Source organism: Podarcis cretensis (genome assembly GCF_951804945.1).
Source record: "Podarcis cretensis genome assembly, chromosome: 7".
Lineage (NCBI taxonomy): Eukaryota > Metazoa > Chordata > Lepidosauria > Squamata > Lacertidae > Podarcis > Podarcis cretensis.
Window position 1 is genome coordinate 9,410,871 of NC_137176.1, and position 23,123 is coordinate 9,433,993.

The 23,123-nt window shown below is 43.3% G+C and overlaps 1 protein-coding gene across 3 annotated transcripts; it reads left to right on the forward strand.

Moving 5' to 3' along the window:
• Window positions 1-762: 762 nt before the first annotated feature.
• Window positions 763-22,266, forward strand: LOC307220258 (carboxymethylenebutenolidase homolog). Of its 3 annotated transcripts, none has more exons than XM_079984018.1 (7): window positions 765-1,110; window positions 11,078-11,157; window positions 12,176-12,399; window positions 15,629-15,736; window positions 16,793-16,935; window positions 17,592-17,683; window positions 21,736-22,266. In XM_079984018.1, the coding sequence occupies exons 3-7, from the start codon at window positions 12,185-12,187 to the stop codon at window positions 21,919-21,921; spliced, it is 744 nt and encodes a 247-aa protein (XP_079840144.1). In that variant the 5' UTR covers window positions 765-1,110; window positions 11,078-11,157; window positions 12,176-12,184; the 3' UTR covers window positions 21,922-22,266. The 3 variants fall into 3 exon arrangements, with proteins under 3 accessions (XP_079840146.1, XP_079840144.1, XP_079840145.1); XM_079984019.1 differs by having other exon boundaries at window positions 11,081-11,157; XM_079984020.1 differs by lacking the exon at window positions 11,078-11,157 and having other exon boundaries at window positions 763-1,110.
• Window positions 22,267-23,123: the final 857 nt, after the last annotated feature.

Below are 23,123 nucleotides of genomic sequence, written 5' to 3' on the forward strand. Positions count from 1 at the left end.
TGGGGCTACAGCAGCGTCCCACAACTGTAAAATCCTGATCCTCAAATTTGTAGCAGAGAATATTGGGAAGGGGACACATAGCACATCCCTTTCCTAGAGCCACCCCCCCCCCTTCCTGCAAAAAGCCTTAAAATTGGCCATCTCGGCTGATCGCTGAAACTGGACCATAAAGAAGGCTGATCGCCGAAGAATTGATGCTTTTGAATTATGGTGCTGGAGGAGACTCTTGAGAGTCCCATGGACTGCAAGAAGATCAAACCTCTCCATTTCAAGGAAATCAGCCCTGAGTGCTCACTGGAAGATCAGATCCTGAAGCTGAGACTCCAATACTTTGGCCACCTCATGAGAAGAGAAGACTCCCTGGAAAAGACCCTGATGTTGGGAAAGATGGAGGGCACAAGGAGAAGGGGACGACAGAGGACGAGATGGTTGGATAGTGTTCTCGAAGCTACCAGAACGTGTTTGACCAAACTGCAGGAGGCAGTGGAAGACAGGAGTGCCTGGCGTGCTCTGGTCCATGGGGTCACGAAGAGTCAGACACGACTAAACAACTAAACAACAACAGCAACTCTCTACACTTTTGCCACGTATTAAGTTTCTTCTACAGTAGCCACAGGAAGAAGCGGCAAATATACATGGAGAAATCTAAATTATATGTTCAGAGCCAGAGATCTTGCCAGGGGGTTGTCCTTTCTTAGCTTAAACAGAAACCTAGACAGCTGGTTGCGAGGAAATTGCATAGTGCCTTCTCCTTAGCAGCTTCTCTCTGTTCTTCAGTTGTTACCCCCACCCCGCCAAAAGAAACAACTCTAAAAATCAGCCTTGGGGAACAAGAGAAGCCTGTCTCTTTGAATCCACGTCCCTTCCCCTTTCCTGTCTTTCTGGATTAGGCATTTATCTTCAAAGCAGCCTCCACCTTCTTCTCCTAACTTCATATCTCCCATAACATCGGAAAGGAACACAGCACTGGAATAGAATCTGAGCAGCAGCTATAGAACTGTTACTGGTGCTGCATTTTTTCTTTTCTTACATCAGCCGGACAACCTGCAAGTTTCTCCTCATCGCCAAAGGAATCTTCCTTGGGTTTAGATTACAACCCCTCCAATCCAGGTATGTTCAGGTAGGGCAATAATGCCTCCTACCCTATCCTGAGGTTAGGACAGCTGAAGTTCTATAAAACCGTGGAGCAAAGGGGGGAGAAATGGAGATTCAAGCAGTGACAGGTGTTACAAATAATGGTGGTGTATTTTAGTGGCTTTGAGTGTAAGCTACCCATCAGGAACTCTTGGCTTCAGATCTTACCTCTGCTTCAAACTCATTACACGACCGTAGCAGACCATTCTCTCTTAGCCTAACACCCACCCAGCCCACTTGCGGTCAGGGGATAACAATAATAATCAACTTTACATGGTTGCTATTGTTTTTACACAATAATGTATGTGCTCTGAACACCCAGAAGAGCTATATAAATGCTAATGTGTTGTTACTTAAATTACTGGAACATATTTTGCAAGGGATTAAGATGCTAGATTTTATATATTACATAGTAGGAAATGAAAAGAATCCTTTTTTATTTTTGAGTCCTCCCACAAAGAGTTCTATACTGTATTCTATAAAAAGAAATAAAGGAATGATTATTATGACTAATATTCTTTGAAGTGCTTAAGACAATCTTCAGCTAGTGTTACTCACATTCTATCTGTTTTGTATGGAGAACATTTTTGAATTGCTGCCACCAAATCATAGAAGATTTCCTACTGAAATTAGCAGGATACCTGTGCAAATATCAAGAGAGGGACTCAAGATAGGGCATGCTTTCAGATAGATGTTTATTGTGCAAATGGTGATCCTCATGTACACACCAAAATAGCTGTATCTGGATTTTAATCTGGATTTACCCTTTCCATAGGGAATTTGATAAATAAAAAAACAACAACCCATCTGCAAATTAAGCCCATCTACAATTATCCCAAGTACATGTAAAATACATTGCCAGGGTGTACAGTATCTGAATGAGGGATGCGGGTGGTGCTGTGGGTTAAACCACAGAGCCTAGGACTTGCCGATCAGAAGGTCAGCGGTTCGAATCCCTGTGACGGTGTGAGCTCCTGTTGCTCAGTCCCTGCTCCTGCCAACGTAGCTGTTCGAAAGCACGTCAAAGTGCAAGTAGATCAATAGGTACCGCTCCGGCGGGAAGGTAAACGGCGTTTCTGTGTGCTGCTCTGGTCCACCAGAAGCGGCTTAGTCATGCTGGCCACATGACCTTGAAGCTGTACGCAGGCTCCCTCGGCCAATAAAGTGAGATGAGCACTGCAACCCCAGAGTCAGTCACGACTGGACCTAACGGTCAGGGGTCCCTTTACCTTTGTACAGTATCTGAATATGTTTGAGTTTCAGAAATGTATGTTCAAACATCTGCTTGGCTACCAAATTCACAGGGTGGCTACTGTTACTATACAGATTTTTCTCCCCTTCCCTTTCTTCAGGGTGCTCAAGGCCCCTCTTCAATTTCACCCTCACAATAAAGCCTGTGAGACAGGCTAATGTGGGAGGTGGCAAATCGCCCAGGGTCACTCAGTGTATTTTGACCTTGACTAAGCAATTGTGGCCCAGTTCAAATGCAGCAATATCGGACTAATGAATCATAATTTATTAGACCAAGAGGGAACATTGCGACCTGTGCTCGCTTCACTCATGCACCATAATAGAACAGTTCTGTGGTTTGCTGAACCACACAGAGGAATTCAACGTGGCACATAGCAGATTGCTCTGTCAGCACAAGCATTTCTGGTTTTGCCTCCAAGTTTATTAGTTTGGACATTACAGGCAAATATGGCTTAATAGCTCACAACTGGCTGATTGCTCAGTTGGTAGAGCATGAGACTCTTAATAAGAGTCATGCGTTTCAGAGGCATAGTGGGTGGCAGGAGGGCCATGGCCCTGGGCACAGAATTCAGAGGGGGTAATCAGGTGCCCCCATGACAGGCTCCCTCAGTGAGGCCAGAACTGCGGCAAGGAAGCAAGCCAGCCCGCCTGCCCGCCGGCATGGCCCTCCACGACCTGGGCTCCAGCAACCCACGCTACATCACTGGTGGGTTGGGGCCCCATGTTGGGTAAAAGATTCCTGTATTGGACTAAATGACCCTTTCAACACTGCAACTCTATGATTCTGTGACTGTATAACGTAAGTGCTGAAGCCAGGTGCACAAAGGGAGGGGTGTGGATGGAGTGTGCAGACACACAGCCCATTATCAGTCTCTTAGAGTGACTGTTGCGGGGGTGAGAGGCGATTTTGTATGTAAAAATTAATGCTAATAGTACCCCAGCTAAAGGATACTAAGGCTAAAAAAGGTAAAGATAAAGGGACCCCTGACCATTAGGTCCAGTCGTGGCCGACTCTGGGGTTGTGGTGCTCATCTCGCTTTATTGGCCGAGGGAGCCGGCGTACAGCTTCTGGGTCATGTGGCCAGCATGACTAGGTCTAGGCTAGATCTACACAGGCTAGATCTACACAGCTATTAAAAAAAGGTTCTGAAAATGCGCTGCAAAAGAACATCATAAAGCTCATAAATGAAAATATCATTGAGTTGTGATCAATGGGGAAAGGAAATTCACACAGCTGACTTTTTCAGTTTGAGGCTGCAATCCCATTAATATTTACCGGAGAGAAGCTGCAGTGTACTCAGTGAAACAAACTTCTGCGGAGAAGACACATAAAGAAGTTTGCACTGTAACCGGTGTAGGAAAGAAGATAGCATATTGTTTGCTGGAGTCAATCAGGAGAGAGCAACAAGAAATTGGTTCAAATTGTGGTGATGCTTATACCTGAAAGCACTGTTTAAATACCCGCTGGTTGTGTGCTTATTTGTTCTAGATACCTTTATCCCATTTTTTCTTCCACTAGAGGGAACTCAAAGCATCTAAAAGCATAGAAGTACAAAGGGAAGAGGCAGCAAAGAGTTTGACTAGCCGAATAAATACAAAAAAGCTTAAGGAAAGGCTGGAATAGCCCCAAGCTAGGTTGATTCAAATATGGATCACACAGCTATTATCATCTGCTACTCTTTGGTCCATTTCCCTTTAAATGGGCATGAAAATATTTGTCCACCATGCAGGGATAATTGGATTTAATCATTAATGTGCATACGCTGTGTAGTTATGATGTCAGATGTAGGGACAGGGGAGGAATTTGGTTCAGTTCACTTGAAAGCAAAGCTCCCTAATTTGCTCTTTCCAAAACAATATGAGAACTGAAACCCAGACATCCTTCGAAATTCACACTTTTCTGAATTTTGCCATGCAGTTCTGTGGCCAAGCAATGTGTACAAAAATGCATATACTGCAGCAAAGTGGGCATAAAATATTATTCAACATAAAAAAAATGCATTATATTCAAGGAAAATATTTGGCAAAAATGTGTATATATTGTTTTTATATAGTACAAGCTGAGCATTGGTTATTAAGCATTGGAATAGTAAAGCGGTTTAGAAATAAATGATAAATATATTAGGCAAAACTGCATACATTGGGAGAGATTTGCTGGAAGATGCTGACTGAGTTTCAATATGACTTCCTGATATAAGATTGTGGAGAACTAATTGGGAAAATTGAGAGAAACCAAAACTGCTCATCTGTAGCCTGGTATCAATGAATAGCTGAAATGAGTCAGGGTGCAATGGAACTAATTAGGAACTGGGCTTTTCCCAACCAAATTTCTTGAATATTCCAAACTCCTCTCGTGCACTGCCCTAATTGCAGAGACTCCCCTTTTCAATATTTTCACTGGCTAACAACTTTTCTCAGTGATGACACTGACTATGGAATAGACTTCCCGAGGAAAGCCTGGCAGGCTACTGTATTACTTAGATGTGCTTTTAATTCCTTTTGGAAAAATGCACTAAGGTCTCTGAGTCTAATTTGGTTGTATAGAAGAAGAAGAAGAAGAAGAAGAAGAAGAAGAAGAAGAAGAAGAAGAAGAAGAATTTATTATTTGTACCCCGCCCATCTGGCTGGGTTTCTCCAGCCACTCTGGGCGGCTTCCATAAAAACCAAAAATACACTAAAATATCACAGATTAAAAACTTCCCTGAACAGGGCTGCCTTAAGATGTCTTCTGAATGTCAGGTAGTTATTTATCGCTTTGACATCTGATGGGAGGGCGTTCCACAGGGCAGGCGCCACGACCGAGAAGGCCCTCTGCCTGGTTCCCTGTAGCTTTGCTTCTCGCAATGAAGGAACCGCCAGAAGGCCCTCGGCGCTGGACCTCAGCGTCCGGGCAGAACAATGGGGGTGGAGACGCTCCTTCAGGTATACTGGGCCGAGGCCGTTTAGGGCTTTAAAGGTCAACACCAGCACTTTGAATTGTGCTCGGAAACGTACTGGGAGCCAATGTAGGTCTTTCAAGACCGGTGTTATGTGGTCTCGGCGGCCACCCCCAGTCACCAGTCTAGCTGCCGCATTCTGGATTAGTTGTAGTTTCCGAGTCACCTTCAAAGGTAGCCCCACGTAGAGCGCATTGCAGTAGTCCAAGCGGGAGATAACTAGAGCATGCACCACTCTGGCGAGACAGTCTGCGGGCAGGTAGGGTCTCAGCCTGCGTACCAAGTGGAGTTGGTAGACAGCTGCCCTGGATACAGAATTGACCTGCGCCTCCATGGACAGCTGTGAGTCCAAAATGACTCCCAGGCTGCGCACCTGGTCCTTCAGGGGCACAGTTACCCTATTCAGGACCAGGGAGTCCTCCACACCAGCCTGCCCCCTGTCCCCCAAAAACTGTACTTCTGTCTTGTCAGGATTCAATCTCAATCCATTAGCCGCCATCCATCCTCCAACCGTATAGAAGTCTATTTGGGTGGTTTAGATCTTTCTTTCTCTTCACCCTTGCTTCATACATATGACCCACAATTTAAATGTTTCTTTAAGTGCAGTCGCTTTATTGTACAAGCATGCTGTGTGCTATAGTTAATTAAATTGCTTTTAGTAACACAATATGTGAACCTCACTAGGGTATTATTATTTTTTGGTTAATTTATTTATGATAAATTTGGAGGCCTTTCAGATATTATATGGTATTACTATTATTATTATTATTATTATTATTATTATTATTATTAATGCCCCACCCATCTAGCTGGGTTTCCCCAGCCACTCTGGGTGGCTCCCAATAGAATATTGAAAACACAATAAGACTGAAACACAATAAAACATCAAACATCAAAAACTTCCCTAAACAGGGCTGCCTTCAGGTGTTTTCTAAAAGTCAAGTAGTTGTTTATTTCCTTGACATCTGATGGGAGGGTGTTCCACAGGGTGAGCACCACTACCGAAAAGGCCCTCTGTCTGGTTCCCTGTAACCTCACTCCTCGCAGTGAGGGAATCACCAGAAGGCCCTCAGAGCTGGACCTCATTGTCCGGGCTGAACGATGGAGGTAGAGACGTTCCTTCAGGTATTCTGGGCTGAGGCCGTTTAGGACTTTAAAGGTTAACACCAACACTTTGAATTGTGCTCAGAAATGTACTGGGAGCCAATGAAAGTCTTTCAGGACCAGTGTTTTATGGTCCCAGCGGCCGCTCCCAGTCACCAGTCTAGCTGCCGCATTCTGGATTAGTTGTAGTTTCTGGGTCACTTTCAAAGGTAGCCCCACGTAGAGCACATTGCAGTTGTGCAAGCGGGAGATAACTAGAGCATGCACCACTCTGGCGAGACAGTCTGTGGGCAGGTAGGATCTCAATCTGCATACCAGGTGGAGCTGGTAGACATGCCAGGAAGAATAAAAATGTGCAGGGGGGTCAGCTCAACCAGCTGGACCCACGCCTGACTTCTGTGCATTCACCTGACCTTCTGCCCTAAGACTAAACACATACAGAAGGTCAGATGACACTACGGAATGGCACAAGACCTTGTGGTCCAAGCCAATCTTGTCCTAAATCAAAGTTGTCCTCTAGCACTGGACTTAAGTTATTTCACCCATCTCTTGTAAACCAGCACAATGTGCCAGGCATGAGTAGCTGGCAGCTCGGAATTATTACTGCTGCAATTCTTAATTCAAATTCCATCCCATCCTTTCCCCCGAAGGAGCCCAATAAAGCACACATAAAATAATAAACCAAGCAGCAATAAAAGAATGTGTATCGAGAAACAGCATAGCAACAAAAGTCCATATAAATTTCCCAGTTCTGAATTTTCTTCTTCCTCATGCTGGCATTTTGAATTTCAGTTCAGAGCCGCTCCCCAAAATACAGACATTTGCCACCCTTGTTCTCCAGCATGACATGTAGGTGGGAAGGACAAACATTGCTGGCAAATAATTGCTGATGGAAGGTTCTGGGAATAATGAGGAGGAACACTTGGTGCTTCCAGTTCCATCTACACTGAGGGTTGCCATGAGGGTGGCAACGCAAGATTCATGCAAATGCCCCACTGGCTAAACAGGATTCTGCTGAAATTGTTGAACTCGCCAGCTGCTTGGTCTTTAGTGCAGACCACATCAAAGCTAGTTGGCTGTGAGAACGAGGAAATCCTGGAAGAGGAAATGGTGGAGGAAATGATTGCACTAGCAATCTTGTTTTGATGAATCAGGGACTTGCCATTATATAAGAGCATTTCCAGGCCACAGGGATGCCAACTAGAATTAAATATTGGGGTGCCAATGTAAGCCCCACCCTGCATAAACACACCCTCCAACATTTCTCTGATAAAACCAGGAACGTCAATAATAATAATAATAATAATTTATACCCTGCCCATCTGGCTGAGCCTCCCCAACCATCTGATTGGGTTGCTCCAGCCACTCTGAGTGGCTCCCAACATATATAAAAACATAATGAAACACTAAACATTAAAAAAAAACCTTCCCTATACAGGGCTGCCTTCAGATGTCTTCTAAAGGTTGTAGAGTTATTTATCTCATTGGCTCGTGGGTGGCATAACTCCATACCCTCCCACATTTCTCCAATTAAAATAGGGATGTCCTAAGGAAAAGTGGGACATTCTGGGATCAAATTGGAAACCAGGACAGCTTCTGTAAATCTGGGGCTGTCCCTGGAAAATAGGGACACTTGGAGGGTTTGTGATCACAAGATGTGGCACCATCTATTTTTAGCACAGTAAGTGTTCAGTTGTTATGCATTCATTCACCATATACCCTATATACATTTATTGCAACTTCCCTTGTGGAACGTTCAAAGTGGCATTTTTGTTTTATCTACAGAAACTACGTTCATTGTTGCTGCATTTGCTCTGCAGAATGTAGTTGTGGGTCACGACATTTATTAGATATTGAATTATAAGTGTCCGAATTCTACTCTCCTCTGTCTCAAAACATGGCCCAACTATTGAGTGGCTTTACTTTAGTCTTAGTTTTCTCTACGATTTAAAGGTTGAGCAGCCATTTATTGGGACCATTCCCGAAATTAGATGGTTGTTAATCTGATTTTTATAAAATGATTGCAGATGCTTGCATTGACTTGCTTCTGTGCATTTGACATTATACAGTATTTAAATGACATTTATGACTAATAAACGTATTTCCACATTAATTTTGATGGGAAAGAATTACACAGAATGTGTACACATAGGAATCTACCATGTCCATTTGTAGCATTCGAAAGTACATCAAATACATGAATCCAGCAAAGGCAGGTAGAAGACAATCTTCTGCATGACTTTTGTTTACTCAGTTTTTGCTGATTAATTTTCTTAGTTAACATATTGATGCCCGTCTCCACTTATTCACAGTGCTGTTGTTCATACACTGCACTGGCTACCAATTAGTTTCCGGGCCCAATTCAAAGAACTGGTTTTGACCTATAAAGCCATAAAGAAGTTAGGATCGCAATACCTCAAGGACTGCTTCTCTCCATGTGAACCTACCCAGACCATCATATCATCTTCTGAGGTCCTTCTTTGTTTGCCTCCTCCATGAGGGGTCCATAGCGTAGCAACATGAGAATGGGTCTTCTCCACAGTGGCTCCCTGTCTGTGGAATATCTCCCCAGGGAGGTTCGCCTAATGCCTTCATTATACATCTTTAGGCGCCAGGCAAAAATGTTCCTCTTTAACCATGTCTTTGGCTGATTGTGGACGCAGCTGGCGCTGTGATCTAAGCCACAGAGCCTAGGTCTTGTCGATCAGAAGGTCGGGGGTTCGACTGTTGCTCAGTCCCTGCTCCTACCAACCTAGCAGTTTGGAACCATGTCAAAGTGCAAGTAGATAAATAGGTACCACTCCGGCGGGAAGGTAAATGGCGTTTCCGTGCACTGCTCTGGTTCACCAGAAGCGGCTTAGTCATGCTGGCCACATGACCCGGAAGCTGTCTGCGGACAAACGTCAGCTCCCTCAGCCAGTAATGTGAGATGAGCTCCACAACCCCAGAGTCATCCGCGACTGGACTTAATGGTCAGGGTTCCCTTTCCCTAACCTTTGGCTAATTGACATCTAATGCCCTTTTAAAATGTGTTGTGGAGTGGGGGATTATTGAGGGTTCTTGTTTTTGTTTATCTTATGTACAGTCATACCTCGGGATCAATACGCTTCAGGATAAGTATTTTCGGGTTCCGCTCCACTGCGACCCGGAAGTAACGGAGTGCGTTACTTCCGGGTTTCACCGCTCACGCATGTGCAGACAGTCAAAATCACGTCACGCGCATGCGCAGAAGCGGCGAAACGCGACCTGCGCACACACAGTCACATCTTACGTTCTGTTCAGGATGCGAACGGGGCTCTGGAATGGATCCCGTTCGCATTCTGAGGTACCACTGTATTCTGTATTTTGCATTATGCTTTTATGTTGTGAACCACCCTAAGACCTGCGGGTAAATAATTTGAATAATTTAATAACAACAACAACAAGCTGCTTCCAATGGCAACTATTACGATTGCAAAAACAATTAACTGCAAGAATGTAGCAACTAGCCATCAACAATGATGTATGGACAGGCCTGCTTCCAGCATATGCCTCTCTTAATTGCAGATATATGCCTTGCCCCGTATTCCTAGTCAGCAATTTGTATGAATTCCAAGGTATTCAGTGTTCAAATTACTATTAGCGCAGATTACAACAACTTTTTCACTAAGGTCTCTTACATCAGGCCTGCTGTCTGGAGGCAGCTGAATTGACAATTACCAAGTTTTCATCATTTGCTTAATAGCACTCAACTGCCTTTGAAGTGGGACCCCGCCTTTCAGTCTTATTAAAGTGCAATGTTTTTTCAAGCATTGCTGCTTTGATGTACCTTGTGCTCTGGCCACCCACTCAACATGCCCTCTGGTTGGCATGTCGATTTTAAACTACAGTTTTCTGCAGGACTTGATCTCCCTCCGCAGGGCCTGTAAGACAGAGCTATTCCGCCTGGCCTTCAATTTGAATTAGCCTGATCCTCTATTCCCTTTTCCCTTTCCTCTTCTATGAAGAAACCCTTTCTTGGAACCACACATTTAAATTCCTCCCTGGTCTCCTTGCTGGCCCCAGTAGGACCATCTTGGTTAGTTAGCCCTGGTGATCATTTGATGTCTACTGACTGGGTGTTCCCCCCCCCAAAAAAAAAGACTCCTGAATTTTATTGATATTGATGATTCATTTTATGCTGTTTTATGCTGTTTTTAAGTCACATTTTAATCAATGTTTTATATTTGCTTTTAGCCGCCCTGAGCCCAGTTTTTAAACCAGGAAGGGCAGGGTATAAATAATTTTTTTTTATTATTATTATTTATTATTCTGTTATTCATTCTGTCTGTTCCCAGTTTATATACTTCAAAGACGCTGGAACTTACTTTCATCAATTTTCACAATCACTACAACTACTAGTAATCTTTGTTTTAATATTGGTGTGTGTATAGAACTATGCTGAAAGAAGGAGGCTTTAAAAAACAACCCCCTTCCTCATTTTTTACTTTTACATGAGTTGCTGCTGGCACAGTATTCAAGGTGTCCCTTTAAATTTGTCCTTGGCACTTTGGTCTGAACTTACTTCTGTTTCCCATATTGTGCTTTCTTCTTTTTTTCCAATCTAATGAAGCCCTTGATTAGTTGCATCAGATGTGCTTGAGAAAACACCCAGTGTTTTTTTCCCCTCTCAGCAGGTACTCAAGGATACTCAGTACCAGCACCTCTTTTTGTTGTTGTTAAAAAGTGTGGCACTTACTGTGACAACTTCCTGGTGAGTACTGGAACCTATTTTTCTAGAAAGAAAAACACTGACGACACCTGCTGCATTTGTGCTGTGAGGGGTTCTATTCAGGAGGTTAAATAATACCATATTTACTTCATGGAACTGGCGGAAATGACTGGCAGAATCCGAGACCAGGGAGAAGAGTCGGTGGAAGAAGATTGGAAGAAATTTAAAGTTTATCTACAGAAACATTGTAAAATTAAGGAATGTTAGAAGGAGGCTGGAATGAAGTTATGTGGCTTTAGCAGAAATATTATAAAGGATTAAGTAAAAATAGATTGTTAATGAATGAAAGGAGGAAAGGTAAAGTTACATTATATTAAGATAAATTATAGGATAAAAATTGGGAAAGATGGAAAGGATTTGCTGAAATAGCTAACCAAACTAGAATACAAAAAAGGGAGGTGCGAGGAGGTCAAGGAAACAAGCAAATGAAAGATAAGTTATGGGAAGGTTCGTTGTGTTTTTTAATTGTTTCTATTTTTCTGTTTATCTGTTTTTTATATAAAAAAATTCTATTATGTGTTGACAATTTTTGTTTAATTTGGAGTTACCTCTTTTTGTAACATTTAAAACTTTAATAAATATTATTTTAAAAATAATAATAAATAAACCTGGCCAGCAAAAAATAAATAAAAATAATACCATATTTACGTGAACTGAACGCGTCATCAAATCTAATGGGCACCTCAAAACACTGAAACCAAAAATGTATTTGCTGGCGAATGTAAATGTGTCATCAAATCTAATGAGCACTCTAATTTTATGAAGCAATTTGGCCAAAAAGGGTGTGCGTTACATTCGAGTAAATATGGTAGTTAGACTGGAGAAGCCAGTATAAGTCGCAGTTTCAGCTGAATTTGGGGGAACCACTTGTGTTGAGCTATTTCAATTGCTTTTGTTCCGATTTGCTCATTTCTGTTGCTCCGTGTGGGTCATTTTCATTTTTTTAACAATAGCTACTTTTTGCTTATATTTGACTAATTACATTTTGTTTACATTTCAGTTTTCTGTAATGACTAGTCAGGATTTACCTTTCCAATATGATGTTGGAAGAAGAAGCACTTACACGGGGCGTGGCCAAGACGTGCAAGTTGATAACATCAAAGCATATGTTTGCCAACCTCCTTCCAACACGGACAAAGCTGTGATTGTGATTCACGACATATATGGATGGCAATTCCCAGATACCAGATACGTTGCTGATATCCTCGCAGCTAGAGGATACATGTGAGCAACTGGTTCTTTTTAACCTTCCTCAATCTCTATGTTATGGTTGCGAGGCCATAAATTTGACCTGGCTTGTGATTTTCATACAGAAAAGTTATTTGTCACCTCTTGTCTGAATGTCTTCCTGAAAGGCATTAGTCTAATTAAAAAACGTACATTAAGAAAAATTACCTGAAATGGGGGCACTTAATGCATTGTTTTATCTTAAGTTCACAGTGGATCTGGAAATAAAATGGCTTACAAATAAAGAATTTGATGGGTTGAGATAGGAATTTTGTGGTCTTGATATATGGTAATGTTCATAAGTGTACCAACCAAGCACGTACATCGATCAGCACAGGAAGACCGACCTGAAACCATTTTGATTCCTAAACTGAGCAAATGTTTTTTTCTGCAAGATCAAAGTGGGAAACCTCCTCATTGTCTCTTTCCTCACAAATCTTGTCTTAAGGGCACATTCCTGTCTTAAGGGCACATTTAAGATATGAATAAGGGACGCAGGTGGCGCTGTGGGTTAAAGCCTCAGCGCCTAGGGCTTGCCGATCGAAAGGTCGGCGGTTCGAATCCCTGCGGCGGGGTGTGCTCCCGCTGCTCGGTCCCAGCGCCTGCCAACCTAGCAGTTCGAAAGCACCTCTGGGTGCAAGTAGATAAATAGGGACCACTTACCAGCGGGAAGGTAAACGGCGTTTCCGTGTGCGGCTCTGGCTCGCCAGATGCAGCTTTGTCACGCTGGCCACGTGACCCAGAAGTGTCTCCGGACAGCACTGGCCCCTGGCCTCTTAAGTGAGATGGGCGCACAACCCCAGAGTCTGTCAAGACTGGCCCGTACGGGCAGGGGTACCTTTACCTTTACCTTAAGATATGAATAGGGTGTGAGCCTGTGGCCTGGCCCAGGAACTAAGTATTTATCATTACAAAAGACTAGCCAGGCTTCCCAGGCAATCCAATCAAGTAACCTGCCAGACAGGAGATAAACAGTGACAGGAGAAAAACAACATTCAAATTTCTGTTTTAGACCGCCTTTTCTGTGATGTAGGTATGATGTATATGGGGGGGGTCTTAGGTTACACCCCTTCTGTGATGTATGTATGATGTATGGAGGGGTGGTCTTGAGCTCCGGGGCAGGGAATTTAAAATGTCTATATATATAAGGCCTTGTGCGCCATTGTTCGGGGTTCCACCTCCCTCCTGCGATGTGGTGATGACCCTGTTGCAACAGGCTTACTAGCTGCTTTGCTTCTCAATATTCTCTGGTTGGCCTCTGTTATTTTCTCCTACCAATAGGGAACCTATGTAAGGACTCTATATGGGCTCTTGGATACCCCGTAAGGGAAAAGGGCAGATTTTTGTTTACATCAGGGTTCAGCAGGGCTTTTCATAGCAGTGCTGCATAATCCTGTCCCTTCCTCAGAGAAAGTGAGTTCCGGTTGGTGGTGAAGCTGGGCTTTGCTGGGGGCCTTGACCAGCAAAGGTCCACTTCAAACACCACCACAACACTGTTTTCACCTAGCACAGGGTATGCAAAAAGTTCAAAGATACTATGAGGGAGCTCTCTGTTTATATGCTCTTCTGGGTGAAGGGTTCCCACTGAGGATGTTTCCCCCAATAACTAGGTAAAGGTAAAGGTACCCCTGTCCGTACGGGCCAGTCTTGACAGACTCTGGGGTTGTGCGCCCATCTCACTTAAGAGGGCAGGGGCCAGCGCTGTCCGGAGACACTTCCGGGTCACATGGCCAGCATAACATCGCTGCTCTGGCCAGAGCCAGAGCCAGAGCCGCACACAGAAACGCCGTTTACCTTCCCGCTGGTAAGCGGTCCCTATTTATCTACTTGCACCCGGAGGTGCTTTCGAGCTGCTAGGTTGGCAGGCGCTGGGACCGAGCAGCGGGAGCGCACCCTGCCGCAGGGATTCGAACCGCCGACCTTTCGATCGGCAAGCCCTAGGCGCTGAGGCTTTAACCCACAGCGCCACCTGCGTCCCCCAATAACTACTAGACTACTAATATCCATGCTAAACATATAGCAAAGCACTGAGTTAGCTGCAGAGTCTAGATATGAAGGGTTTAGCAACAGACGAATCAAAGGGTGACTCAGGAGGGCCTTATCAACAGGACCCTCATTTTTTGGCATTCGGCAAATTTCACAACTTGTTTTTATGTGCAATGGAGCAACACGCAACACACCTCAGCTTAGAAGTGCAAATTTCTTAATTGATACAGATGGTGTGGTGTCATATTGAAGAATGTTAAATGTTCGTTTATACAGTGGAACCTTGGTTGTTGCGCACTTCGGAAGCCGAACAATTCAGAACCTGAATGCTGACAACCCGGAAGTGAATGCTTTCCGTTTTCGAACACGCCTAGGAAGTCAAACAACTTCCGAGGTGTATTTCTCCATTTTTTAAAAGGAGTTTGCCGACTGGCAATTGCAACTCAGCTGTCAAACGTTTTGGAAGTTGAACAGTGCTCTGGAACGGATTACGTTCGACAACCGAGGTTACACTGCATTAATAAAAATGTATCTGCTCTTATGCCACAAATCAACTGATAATATATATGAACCACTCCTTTTTCAGTGCCTTATTTTGTTTTTGTGTTGTCATTTTTTGAATTATTATTTTGACTATGGGCCTCAAAAGGTAGAAGTGGCCCAGGCCTCTCTGGGTCTCAGAGTGGACCTGCCTACAGACAGTGCACGCAGGATTGGGGTATTATTATTATTTTGCCCATCCCTTGGGACACTCCCTAGACCAGACACCCTCCCTAGGCCAAAAGCTTTCTGTCCTGTCTTTTCATTGAGTCCTTTTGCCTTGCTGGAATGTGTCATTGAACTGTGACACTGCCTCTTCCTTTCCTGGATCTGGAACTGTTGCAAGTGCAAGTCACACACCAATTGTGTAATGATCTAGAATAAGAATTTGAAGCACAAACACTCTAGGTTTAAACAACTTAATGAAAATAAATGCCTTTAATATGTGAATTCTTAACTGCTGTACATTGGATGAATGTTGGCTGGATGCCACAATGATCTGAGGTGGTGTCGATGAAAATGATGTCATTATTGCCAATCACAGCACACAGGGAGGGAGTTTTTGCAAAGATTGTCACTGGGGAGATAAGGGTAATACTTTCCTGCATGCTGCAATATCTCTATGCGCAGACTTAAAATGACATATTTTTTTAAAAGGCTGAACAGGTTATGGGTAACATCTGTCTGCTATTCCATACAGAACCATATGCCCAGATTTCTTCCTGGGAAAAGAACCATGGAAAACTACTGATCGTTGGCAGAATTTTGCGGACTGGTTAAAGCACCGAGATCCCACAAAGGTGGACAAGTAAGACTAACATTTATTCCAAAGCTATAACTAATCGATGTAGCTAAGGGGACAACATAAGGTTAATTCAGCATCGACAGGAGAGTTGAATTTTGGGAGGGGCATTGACATACCCTCCAACATTTCTCCAATGAAAATAGGGATGTCCCATTCCAGAATGATAATTTAACTATTAATACCCCACACATCTTACTGGGTTGCCCCAGCCACTCTGGGCAGCTTCCAGCATATATAAAAGCACAATAAAACATTTAAAAAAACTTCCCTATACAGGATTGCCTTCAGACAACTCAGGAGTCGGATAACGCCATACCCTCTAATATTTCTCCAATTAAAATAGGGACATTCTAAGGAAAAGTGGGAAATTCCAGGATCAAATCAGAAACTTGGAAGGCTTCTCTAAACCAGGGACATCCCTTGGAGGGTCTGTATTGATTGAGCTATGCAATATGATCCTAAGCATACTTATTCAGAAGCCAATCCTGTTGAGATCAATGGAACTTACATCCAAGAAAGTCTGCATAGGATTTTAGGCTAAACAGTGGCAGACCTGAGGCTCTCAAATTTCAGCAGCACCCTGCGCATAGCTATAATTCGACACGCCCCACCTCTGTTATTCCTTAACAGACTTATTAACTCCCCTTCATGGTTTACACATTCTTTTGACATTCAGTTTAGTATTATCAATCCTTATCACTCTTCCATGTTCAGTTGTTCCTCTTACAAGTGTGTAAAAAATAAGGAATAGCACCAGATATCCATTTTCATAGATAAATTAAGCATTATTTCCTGTGTTTGTACTTCTATAAAATTCCACATGGTGCCTCTCTTGGTCGCCAGTTGTGGGCAAGCCCACACTTTTAAAAGGGCATGTGCCATTCAAAGCAAATGGTTTCATTTAAGATCAGTTCCCATAATTTAGTGGCCCTCTGATAACCCAGCATCTTCCTGAGTGGGTCAGTGCTTTTTTAACAGCAGGTGAAGGTGGGAAAGCAAGTTTTGATAATATTGCAATTGTATGTAGATGTCTTAGTTCCCTTTTGTTCATGGTTGTAGGACAGCTGCTATTTTCATGAAGTATCTTAAGGAGCAGCACAATGCAATGAAAATCGGTGTCATTGGATTTTCTTGGGGTGGAATGGCTGTACATCACTTGATGTTGACAAATCCTGATTTTCAAGCTGGGGTATCCCTCTATGGTAATGACAAATGTTTGTAAACTTGAGCAGGCTCCTATGCTTTTGTGCATTGAAACATTTATAGTCTAAGTCTGTGTAAGGATGAGCTGCAGCATTCATGATGGCTATTTATTTCAGCAACATATGCTTCGTTCTCTCACTGTTCCAGCAAGGGGAATAAGGATGCAATCCTATGTGCCTCCCTAACTTCTTGTGGCAGGGAGTTCCATAGGGTTTGGCCCACAACACCTCTTCTTTTTTTCTTCCACATAAGTTCAGTTGAGTTGAGTTTCACTTTCACAGAAGTTCAGTTTAGCATCACATATGAGCCAGGGTTGCTGATTTGCAACAAACAGTGATTAATCGCTAAACACACTAACTCAATAAACTTTTTCTTTCAAGTGTGCCTCTTATCTGGGACCTCAGCCATCAAACAGTAAAAATTATCCTACAAGGAAAATATAGGATTTTCCTGGCATTTGATTGCTATAAATCATTACCTATACTACTGCTAATTAAGCTGAGGGGGCATTATTGTTTTTTAACTGCTGCCCTTGAGAACATGAGAAAGAACGGATGAGAGATACATACCGCTGAAGTAAATAGAAACCTTTGTTCTCTATTGACCTTGAAGAATATACTACTTGATTTAACCTCTTTCTTTAAATATGCTTTAGGAATCATCAGAGACTCTGAAAGTAGGTATAATTTGCTGAATCCTACCTTTTTCATGTTTGGTGGAAAAGATCACACCATTTCTTCTGATCAGGTAAGCTATTGCACAGTGAAGTCTCTGGCAGAGGGGCCAAGGCATGGTAACATTACAATAAACACAAAACAATCGCTTGGGATTTAAACAGGCTACGGCTTTATTAATCACAGGTGTCAGCATATTTTGGCACAGACATCGGGTGTATATCTTGAATCGACCAACCCTTTCTACTGGTAGATTATTTGGTAAGGTTAAGGTAAAAGGTAAAGGTACCCCTGACCGTTTGGTCCAGTCGCAGATGACTCTGGGGTTGCAGTGCTCATCTCGCTCTGTAGGCCGAGAAGCCGGCGTTTATCCACAGACAGCTTCCGGGTCATGTGGCCAGCATGACTAAGCTGCATCTGGCGAACCAGAGCAACGCACGGAAACACCGTTTACCTTCCCGCCGGAGCGGTACCTATTTATCTACTTGCACTTTGACGTGCTTTCAAATTGCTAGGTTGGCAGGAGCAGGGACTGAGCAATGGAAGCTCACCCCATTGTGGGAATTCGAACCGCCGACCTTCTGATCGGCAAACCCTAGGCTCTGTGGTTTAGACCACAGCGCCACCCGCGTCCCCCACAGCACCACCCGTGTTAAGGACTGTACATCAAATTGGAGTGATGCCTCCAAAATTACCATTTGGGAGTGCTATGGCCCATAAGCCCCTGTCTGGGCATCTGCACAAAATCAGCTTCCCCCAGATTCCTTTAATGGGATACCCTGATTCCTTGGAGTGGTGGGGTGACTCTGGACACCCTCGCCCACCTAGACTAAGAATTCAACTCAGTGTCTTATCCACCATCAAGATGCGGCAACTAACTTCCGGGTTAGCGCGATCCGAGTAATGGCGGATTCCCTCCGAGCTCCGGAGGGAATCGGCTCCATTGCAGACGGGTCTCACCGCGACGGCGACGCGGGGACCCTTAGAAACCGCAGGCGCGGAAGCCTGCGGACCTGGTGACTCGGCGGGCACCTAAAGCGCCCCCCCGACCCACGAAGAGCCTTTTTAAAGGCTGCGGAGAGGGTACGGGGAGTGGCATGGTGCTGTGAGTAGACCGCTACTGCAGTGGAGCGAAGCCGCGAGCCATGGCCGGAGACCGCTGACTTTCTTCCCTGAAATTCGGACTTTAATTAATCCGTGAGTAGATTGGAATTTGGACTCTAAAAAGTTTATCCTTGAATTTGGCACGATCGGGGGATGTGCTAAAGGGAAGTCCGCACCCCCCTGCCTACAGAAAATTTAATGCAAAGATCGGAGAACTAAGGTGGAGAGTTCTTTCTTTGGTGTTCTGTAAAAGATAATATTTGCATGAACTTGACAGAAGAAGATGTGTGCTGGAGAGTAAGAGTGGATTTTTAGAAGTTTTTGTTTGAACCTCCCCAGACCCGGGGGTGTCCTTTATGTGAGCTGGAGAAAAAGGAATGAGGAGTTTGACAGCTGTCAAAGGAGCTGTCAAACGGGCAGCGAAAGTTAAAAACTCTATTACTTAACACTTTTTGGACTTAATTTGTTACATTTGAACTAAAGTGGTTGGAAATAAAGTAGGGAAATAACAAAGTAAAGGACTATTGGAAAAGACTATTAAGTAACCAGAATCCCCCTAGGGGAAACATTGAAACATTGCAATGGCTGCAGATGGAAAATTACAGGCAGAGTTAGAAAGAATGTTCTTTCTTGTGGGAAAACTGGAGGAGCAGACTACGGTCATGAGTAAACAACTCATAACCTTGAACTCTAAAATAAATGACTCTGCTGAAGGTACAATGGATTTGACTGGGGAAAAATCTGCAGCTGAATCAGAAGAGATAGCTTTGGAACAGGGGGAGAGTGAGCAAGGGCTAGTACAGATGGAGACTACCAACCACAAGCCTACATTGTTAGAATACAAAGAAGAAGACCCTTGGACTACAAATCTGCGAAAGATGCGAAAGAGGAGGGAGGAAGCCCCGGGAACATCTGGAATATCTGAATTTAAAAGAAATAAGAAATATGACTGGGGCTTCCTATTTGAGCATGGATTGGTTGATCTTCTGCAGCAGCTGGTGTCAAGTACTTTGGATGGAAGAAATTCTGATGAGACCGAGCTGGAACTTCCCCGAAACCTGAGGACCAATGAGGAGGGCTACCAACAAGATCGGCAAAGAGAGACTGACAAGGACTTAAAGGCCTCAGATGTGAGGAACCCAGGCTAAAAACTGTTGTTATGGATGTGGGGACATTTGGAAGGGACAGAAACCGGGGCTGGGGGGGGGGGAGGAGAACTTGTTTTTAAATCTTTATGACTTTTGTGTTTGATTACTATGACCTATTTTTAAGATTAAAGGGAAATTCGTGGAAGGAACTCGAGTCGACCTTAGAAAAGGCTTTAACATTTATAAGAAAATTGGATAAGTAAAATCTGGCCAAGTAAATGGTTTTTTTAAAATATATATATATATATATATACAATAATAATATGCAAAGGATGAGAGATATGAATTTGCTGAGTTAATTTAACTGAACTAGGATGTATGAAGGGGGGGTGGGGGGAGGTCAAGAACTGGGGTTAGGAAAGTAAGGTTATGAAATTTTATATGTGTTGTCTTTGTCTATGTGTGTGTATGTTTGTCTTCATAAAATGTGAAAATTTAATAAAAATATTTAAAAAAAAAAAATCAAGATGTGGCAATTGCTTCTTGGGAGAAAAGCAATGACAAACTTAGACAGCATCTTAAAAAGCAGAGACATCACCTTGCCAACAAAGGTCCGTATAGTTAAAGCTATGGTTTTCCCAATAGTGATGTATGGAAGTGAGAGCTGGACCATAAAGAAGGCTGATCGCTGAAGAATTGATGCTTTTGAATTATGGTGCTGGAGGAGACTTTTGAGAGTCCCATGGACTGCAAGAAGATCAAACCTCTCCATTCTCAAGGAAATCAGCCCTGAGTGCTCACTGGAAAAGACCCTGATGTTGGGAAAGATGGAGGGCACAAGGAGAAGGGGAAGACAGAGGATGAGATGGTTGGACAGTGTTCTCGAAGCTACCAGCATGAGTTTGACCAAACTGCAGGAGGCAGTGGAAGACAGGAGTGCCTGGCGTGCTCTGGTCCATGGGGTCACAAAGAGTCGGACATGACTAAACGACTAAACAACAACAACAGGCAAAAAAAAATAAACACACTCAGATAGGTCCAATTTGTCTGAAGGCAAATTCCTCCCTGGCCCTGAATATGGCACCTGAAGACTTCCATAGCAAGGTCTTCTGCACGGTTACCCTCAGAAAGTGTAGTGTATCCAACATCAGCTGAGACTTAGGCTTGGGTACAGCTTGCTTTTATAGCTCTCCTGCAATTGGTTGCAACCACCCAGGCGCGAGCTCAGCCAGTGGAGGAGGAAGTGGCTGTGCCAAAGCTGGAAGACCGCCCAATACCACCACAGCCATGCTGGACCACAACCACTGCTTCTTTCCAGCTGGCAGTTTAGCGTCCATTGTCTTCCAATTCAAACTTTCTTGATGCTTGCCATGGCCTCTTGAGTACAAGCTGCAATTCCTCTGTAATGAGGGACAGGCAGCCTCTATGTGCACTACTTTTCTGATTTAATATTATTTTGCATCTGTTTCTGACAAGAAGAAGCATTGCCACAAATGGAAAAGGAAGCATACTGGTGTGTTAAAGGAGCAAGGCAGAGAATGAAAGACTAACCATATTTGATACAGGTGGAAACGAATTAAGAGAGGAAGGCAGGCAGGCAGGCAAAGACAACATTAGGTCTGCTCCAGTGAGACTGTCTCCATCTTCCACCTCTTCCACCCCATCCCTGGGCAAATTAGTATATTAAAATTAGTATATTAAAGTTGTAAACGGCTTTGGGTGCGTTGGCATTAAAATGGTGGATTTTTTTATTTTTATTTTTAAAAAATAATTGCACTCTGGCATGGTAGAATTCAATATTGCTTAACTGTAGTTATGGCAACACTAGATTTAAAGAAAAATCTTGAAGGAATTCAGATTAAAAGGGAGCAAATTTGGAAGTTTTGATTTTTAACTTTCGTAGATATCTAATGAAATTGATTGTATGTTACAGGTCACTTTGCTGGAGGAAAAACTGGCAGAATACTGTAGAGTGCCCTTTAAAATCAAAGTCTATCCTGGACAAGAACATGGCTTTGCTCAGTTAAAGCCTGACGACATGAAGCCTGAAGATCAGCCTTACATAGAGGAGGCAAGAATGGATATGATTGACTGGCTGAACAAATACATTATGTTTTGAAATTTGAATATGTGGCTTTATTTCCTCGCCGCCGCCCCCCCCCAAAAATGCAATTTCTTTCCCCCCTCTAAAATATTTATAGATTGTGGTGCTATCTATCGGAGAAAAAAAGAAGATATACTATAGAGAACTTTCAGTAATAAATTATGAAATATTTATAATGGAAGGTCCTTGAAATCATTGTCTGACACACAAAAATATGAGCATTCGGTACTGGAAGTGTGCATGCCTTATAATGAACTTTATATTCTAAGGCTGCCTTAAAACTTATTCTTCTTTTTCCCCATTTTATGTGTTCCATTTCCTTCCCACCCCAAGAAAATAAAAATGTTCAGGATCTGAAAATGCATTATATACTAGCCATATTTTGGGCCTTAGGCTATGTACAGCTTAAAATGGAATAAGTTTGTTTCCCATACACTCACACCGAGTTTCAAATCAGATTTCTACATTGCTGTATACACCAGGGAGGGCGTGGAGACGTCGTCACCTGATTCACCTTACCTGAATCTTCCAACTACATTATTTAAGGCAACCAGGACAGTGCACAGTATTCCAAATGCAAGTTTTGCCACAGATTTGTATAATGGCCTTATGATACCGGCAGTTTTGTTTTCTCTTCCTTTCCTAACGACCCCTGGTGTGGAATCTGTTTTTCTTCAGAGCTGCCGCTGGGTTGACATCTTCTATCTACTTACAACTCCAAGGTCTCATTCCTGATCAGTCACTGCCAGTTCAGACCTGATAAGCATATACTGTATGTGAAATAAATAAATAAATAAATAAATAGAGGTCTAATATGCTGTTTTGCATTCACACCTCATTCCCATGCTGCCATTGCCGGTCATCTGACAGGTTGGCAGACTGAGCTGCTTAACTGCTTTGTTATGTATTGAGTTGAATAGGATCCAAAAGGCAGCAGTCTGATTGGTCCTAGAACAATAGGATTCAGAATGCAGCAGTCTGATTGGTCGTTGTTAAGTAGTGGGTTGACATAGCAGACGACACAGCGATTTCTCCAAAGCAGCTCTTTATTTTGTAAGCTGGAATAGAACTGACTAGCAAACAGCTCAGCCGGCCTGCTTTTATAGGCAGCTGGCTGTCAACATTGTAGCAACAACAACCCAGAGTTTCCCACCTAAAATAACTGACATGGACCTGAGTGAAAACTATCTACAGTATCCCCCTGCTGGCCCAGGGTG

What these genes read in the sequence shown, in the direction of transcription:
- LOC307220258 (XM_079984020.1), top strand. Translation starts at nt 12,185, where the DNA reads ATGACTAGTCAGGATTTACCTTTCCAATATGATGTTGGAAGAAGAAGC. An exon ending in GATCCCACAAAGGTGGACAA is followed by an intron (nt 15,737 to 16,792) that starts GTAAGACTAACA and finishes TCATGGTTGTAG; the next exon opens with GACAGCTGCTATTTTCATGA. An exon ending in ACACCATTTCTTCTGATCAG is followed by an intron (nt 17,684 to 21,735) that starts GTAAGCTATTGC and finishes TGTATGTTACAG; the next exon opens with GTCACTTTGCTGGAGGAAAA.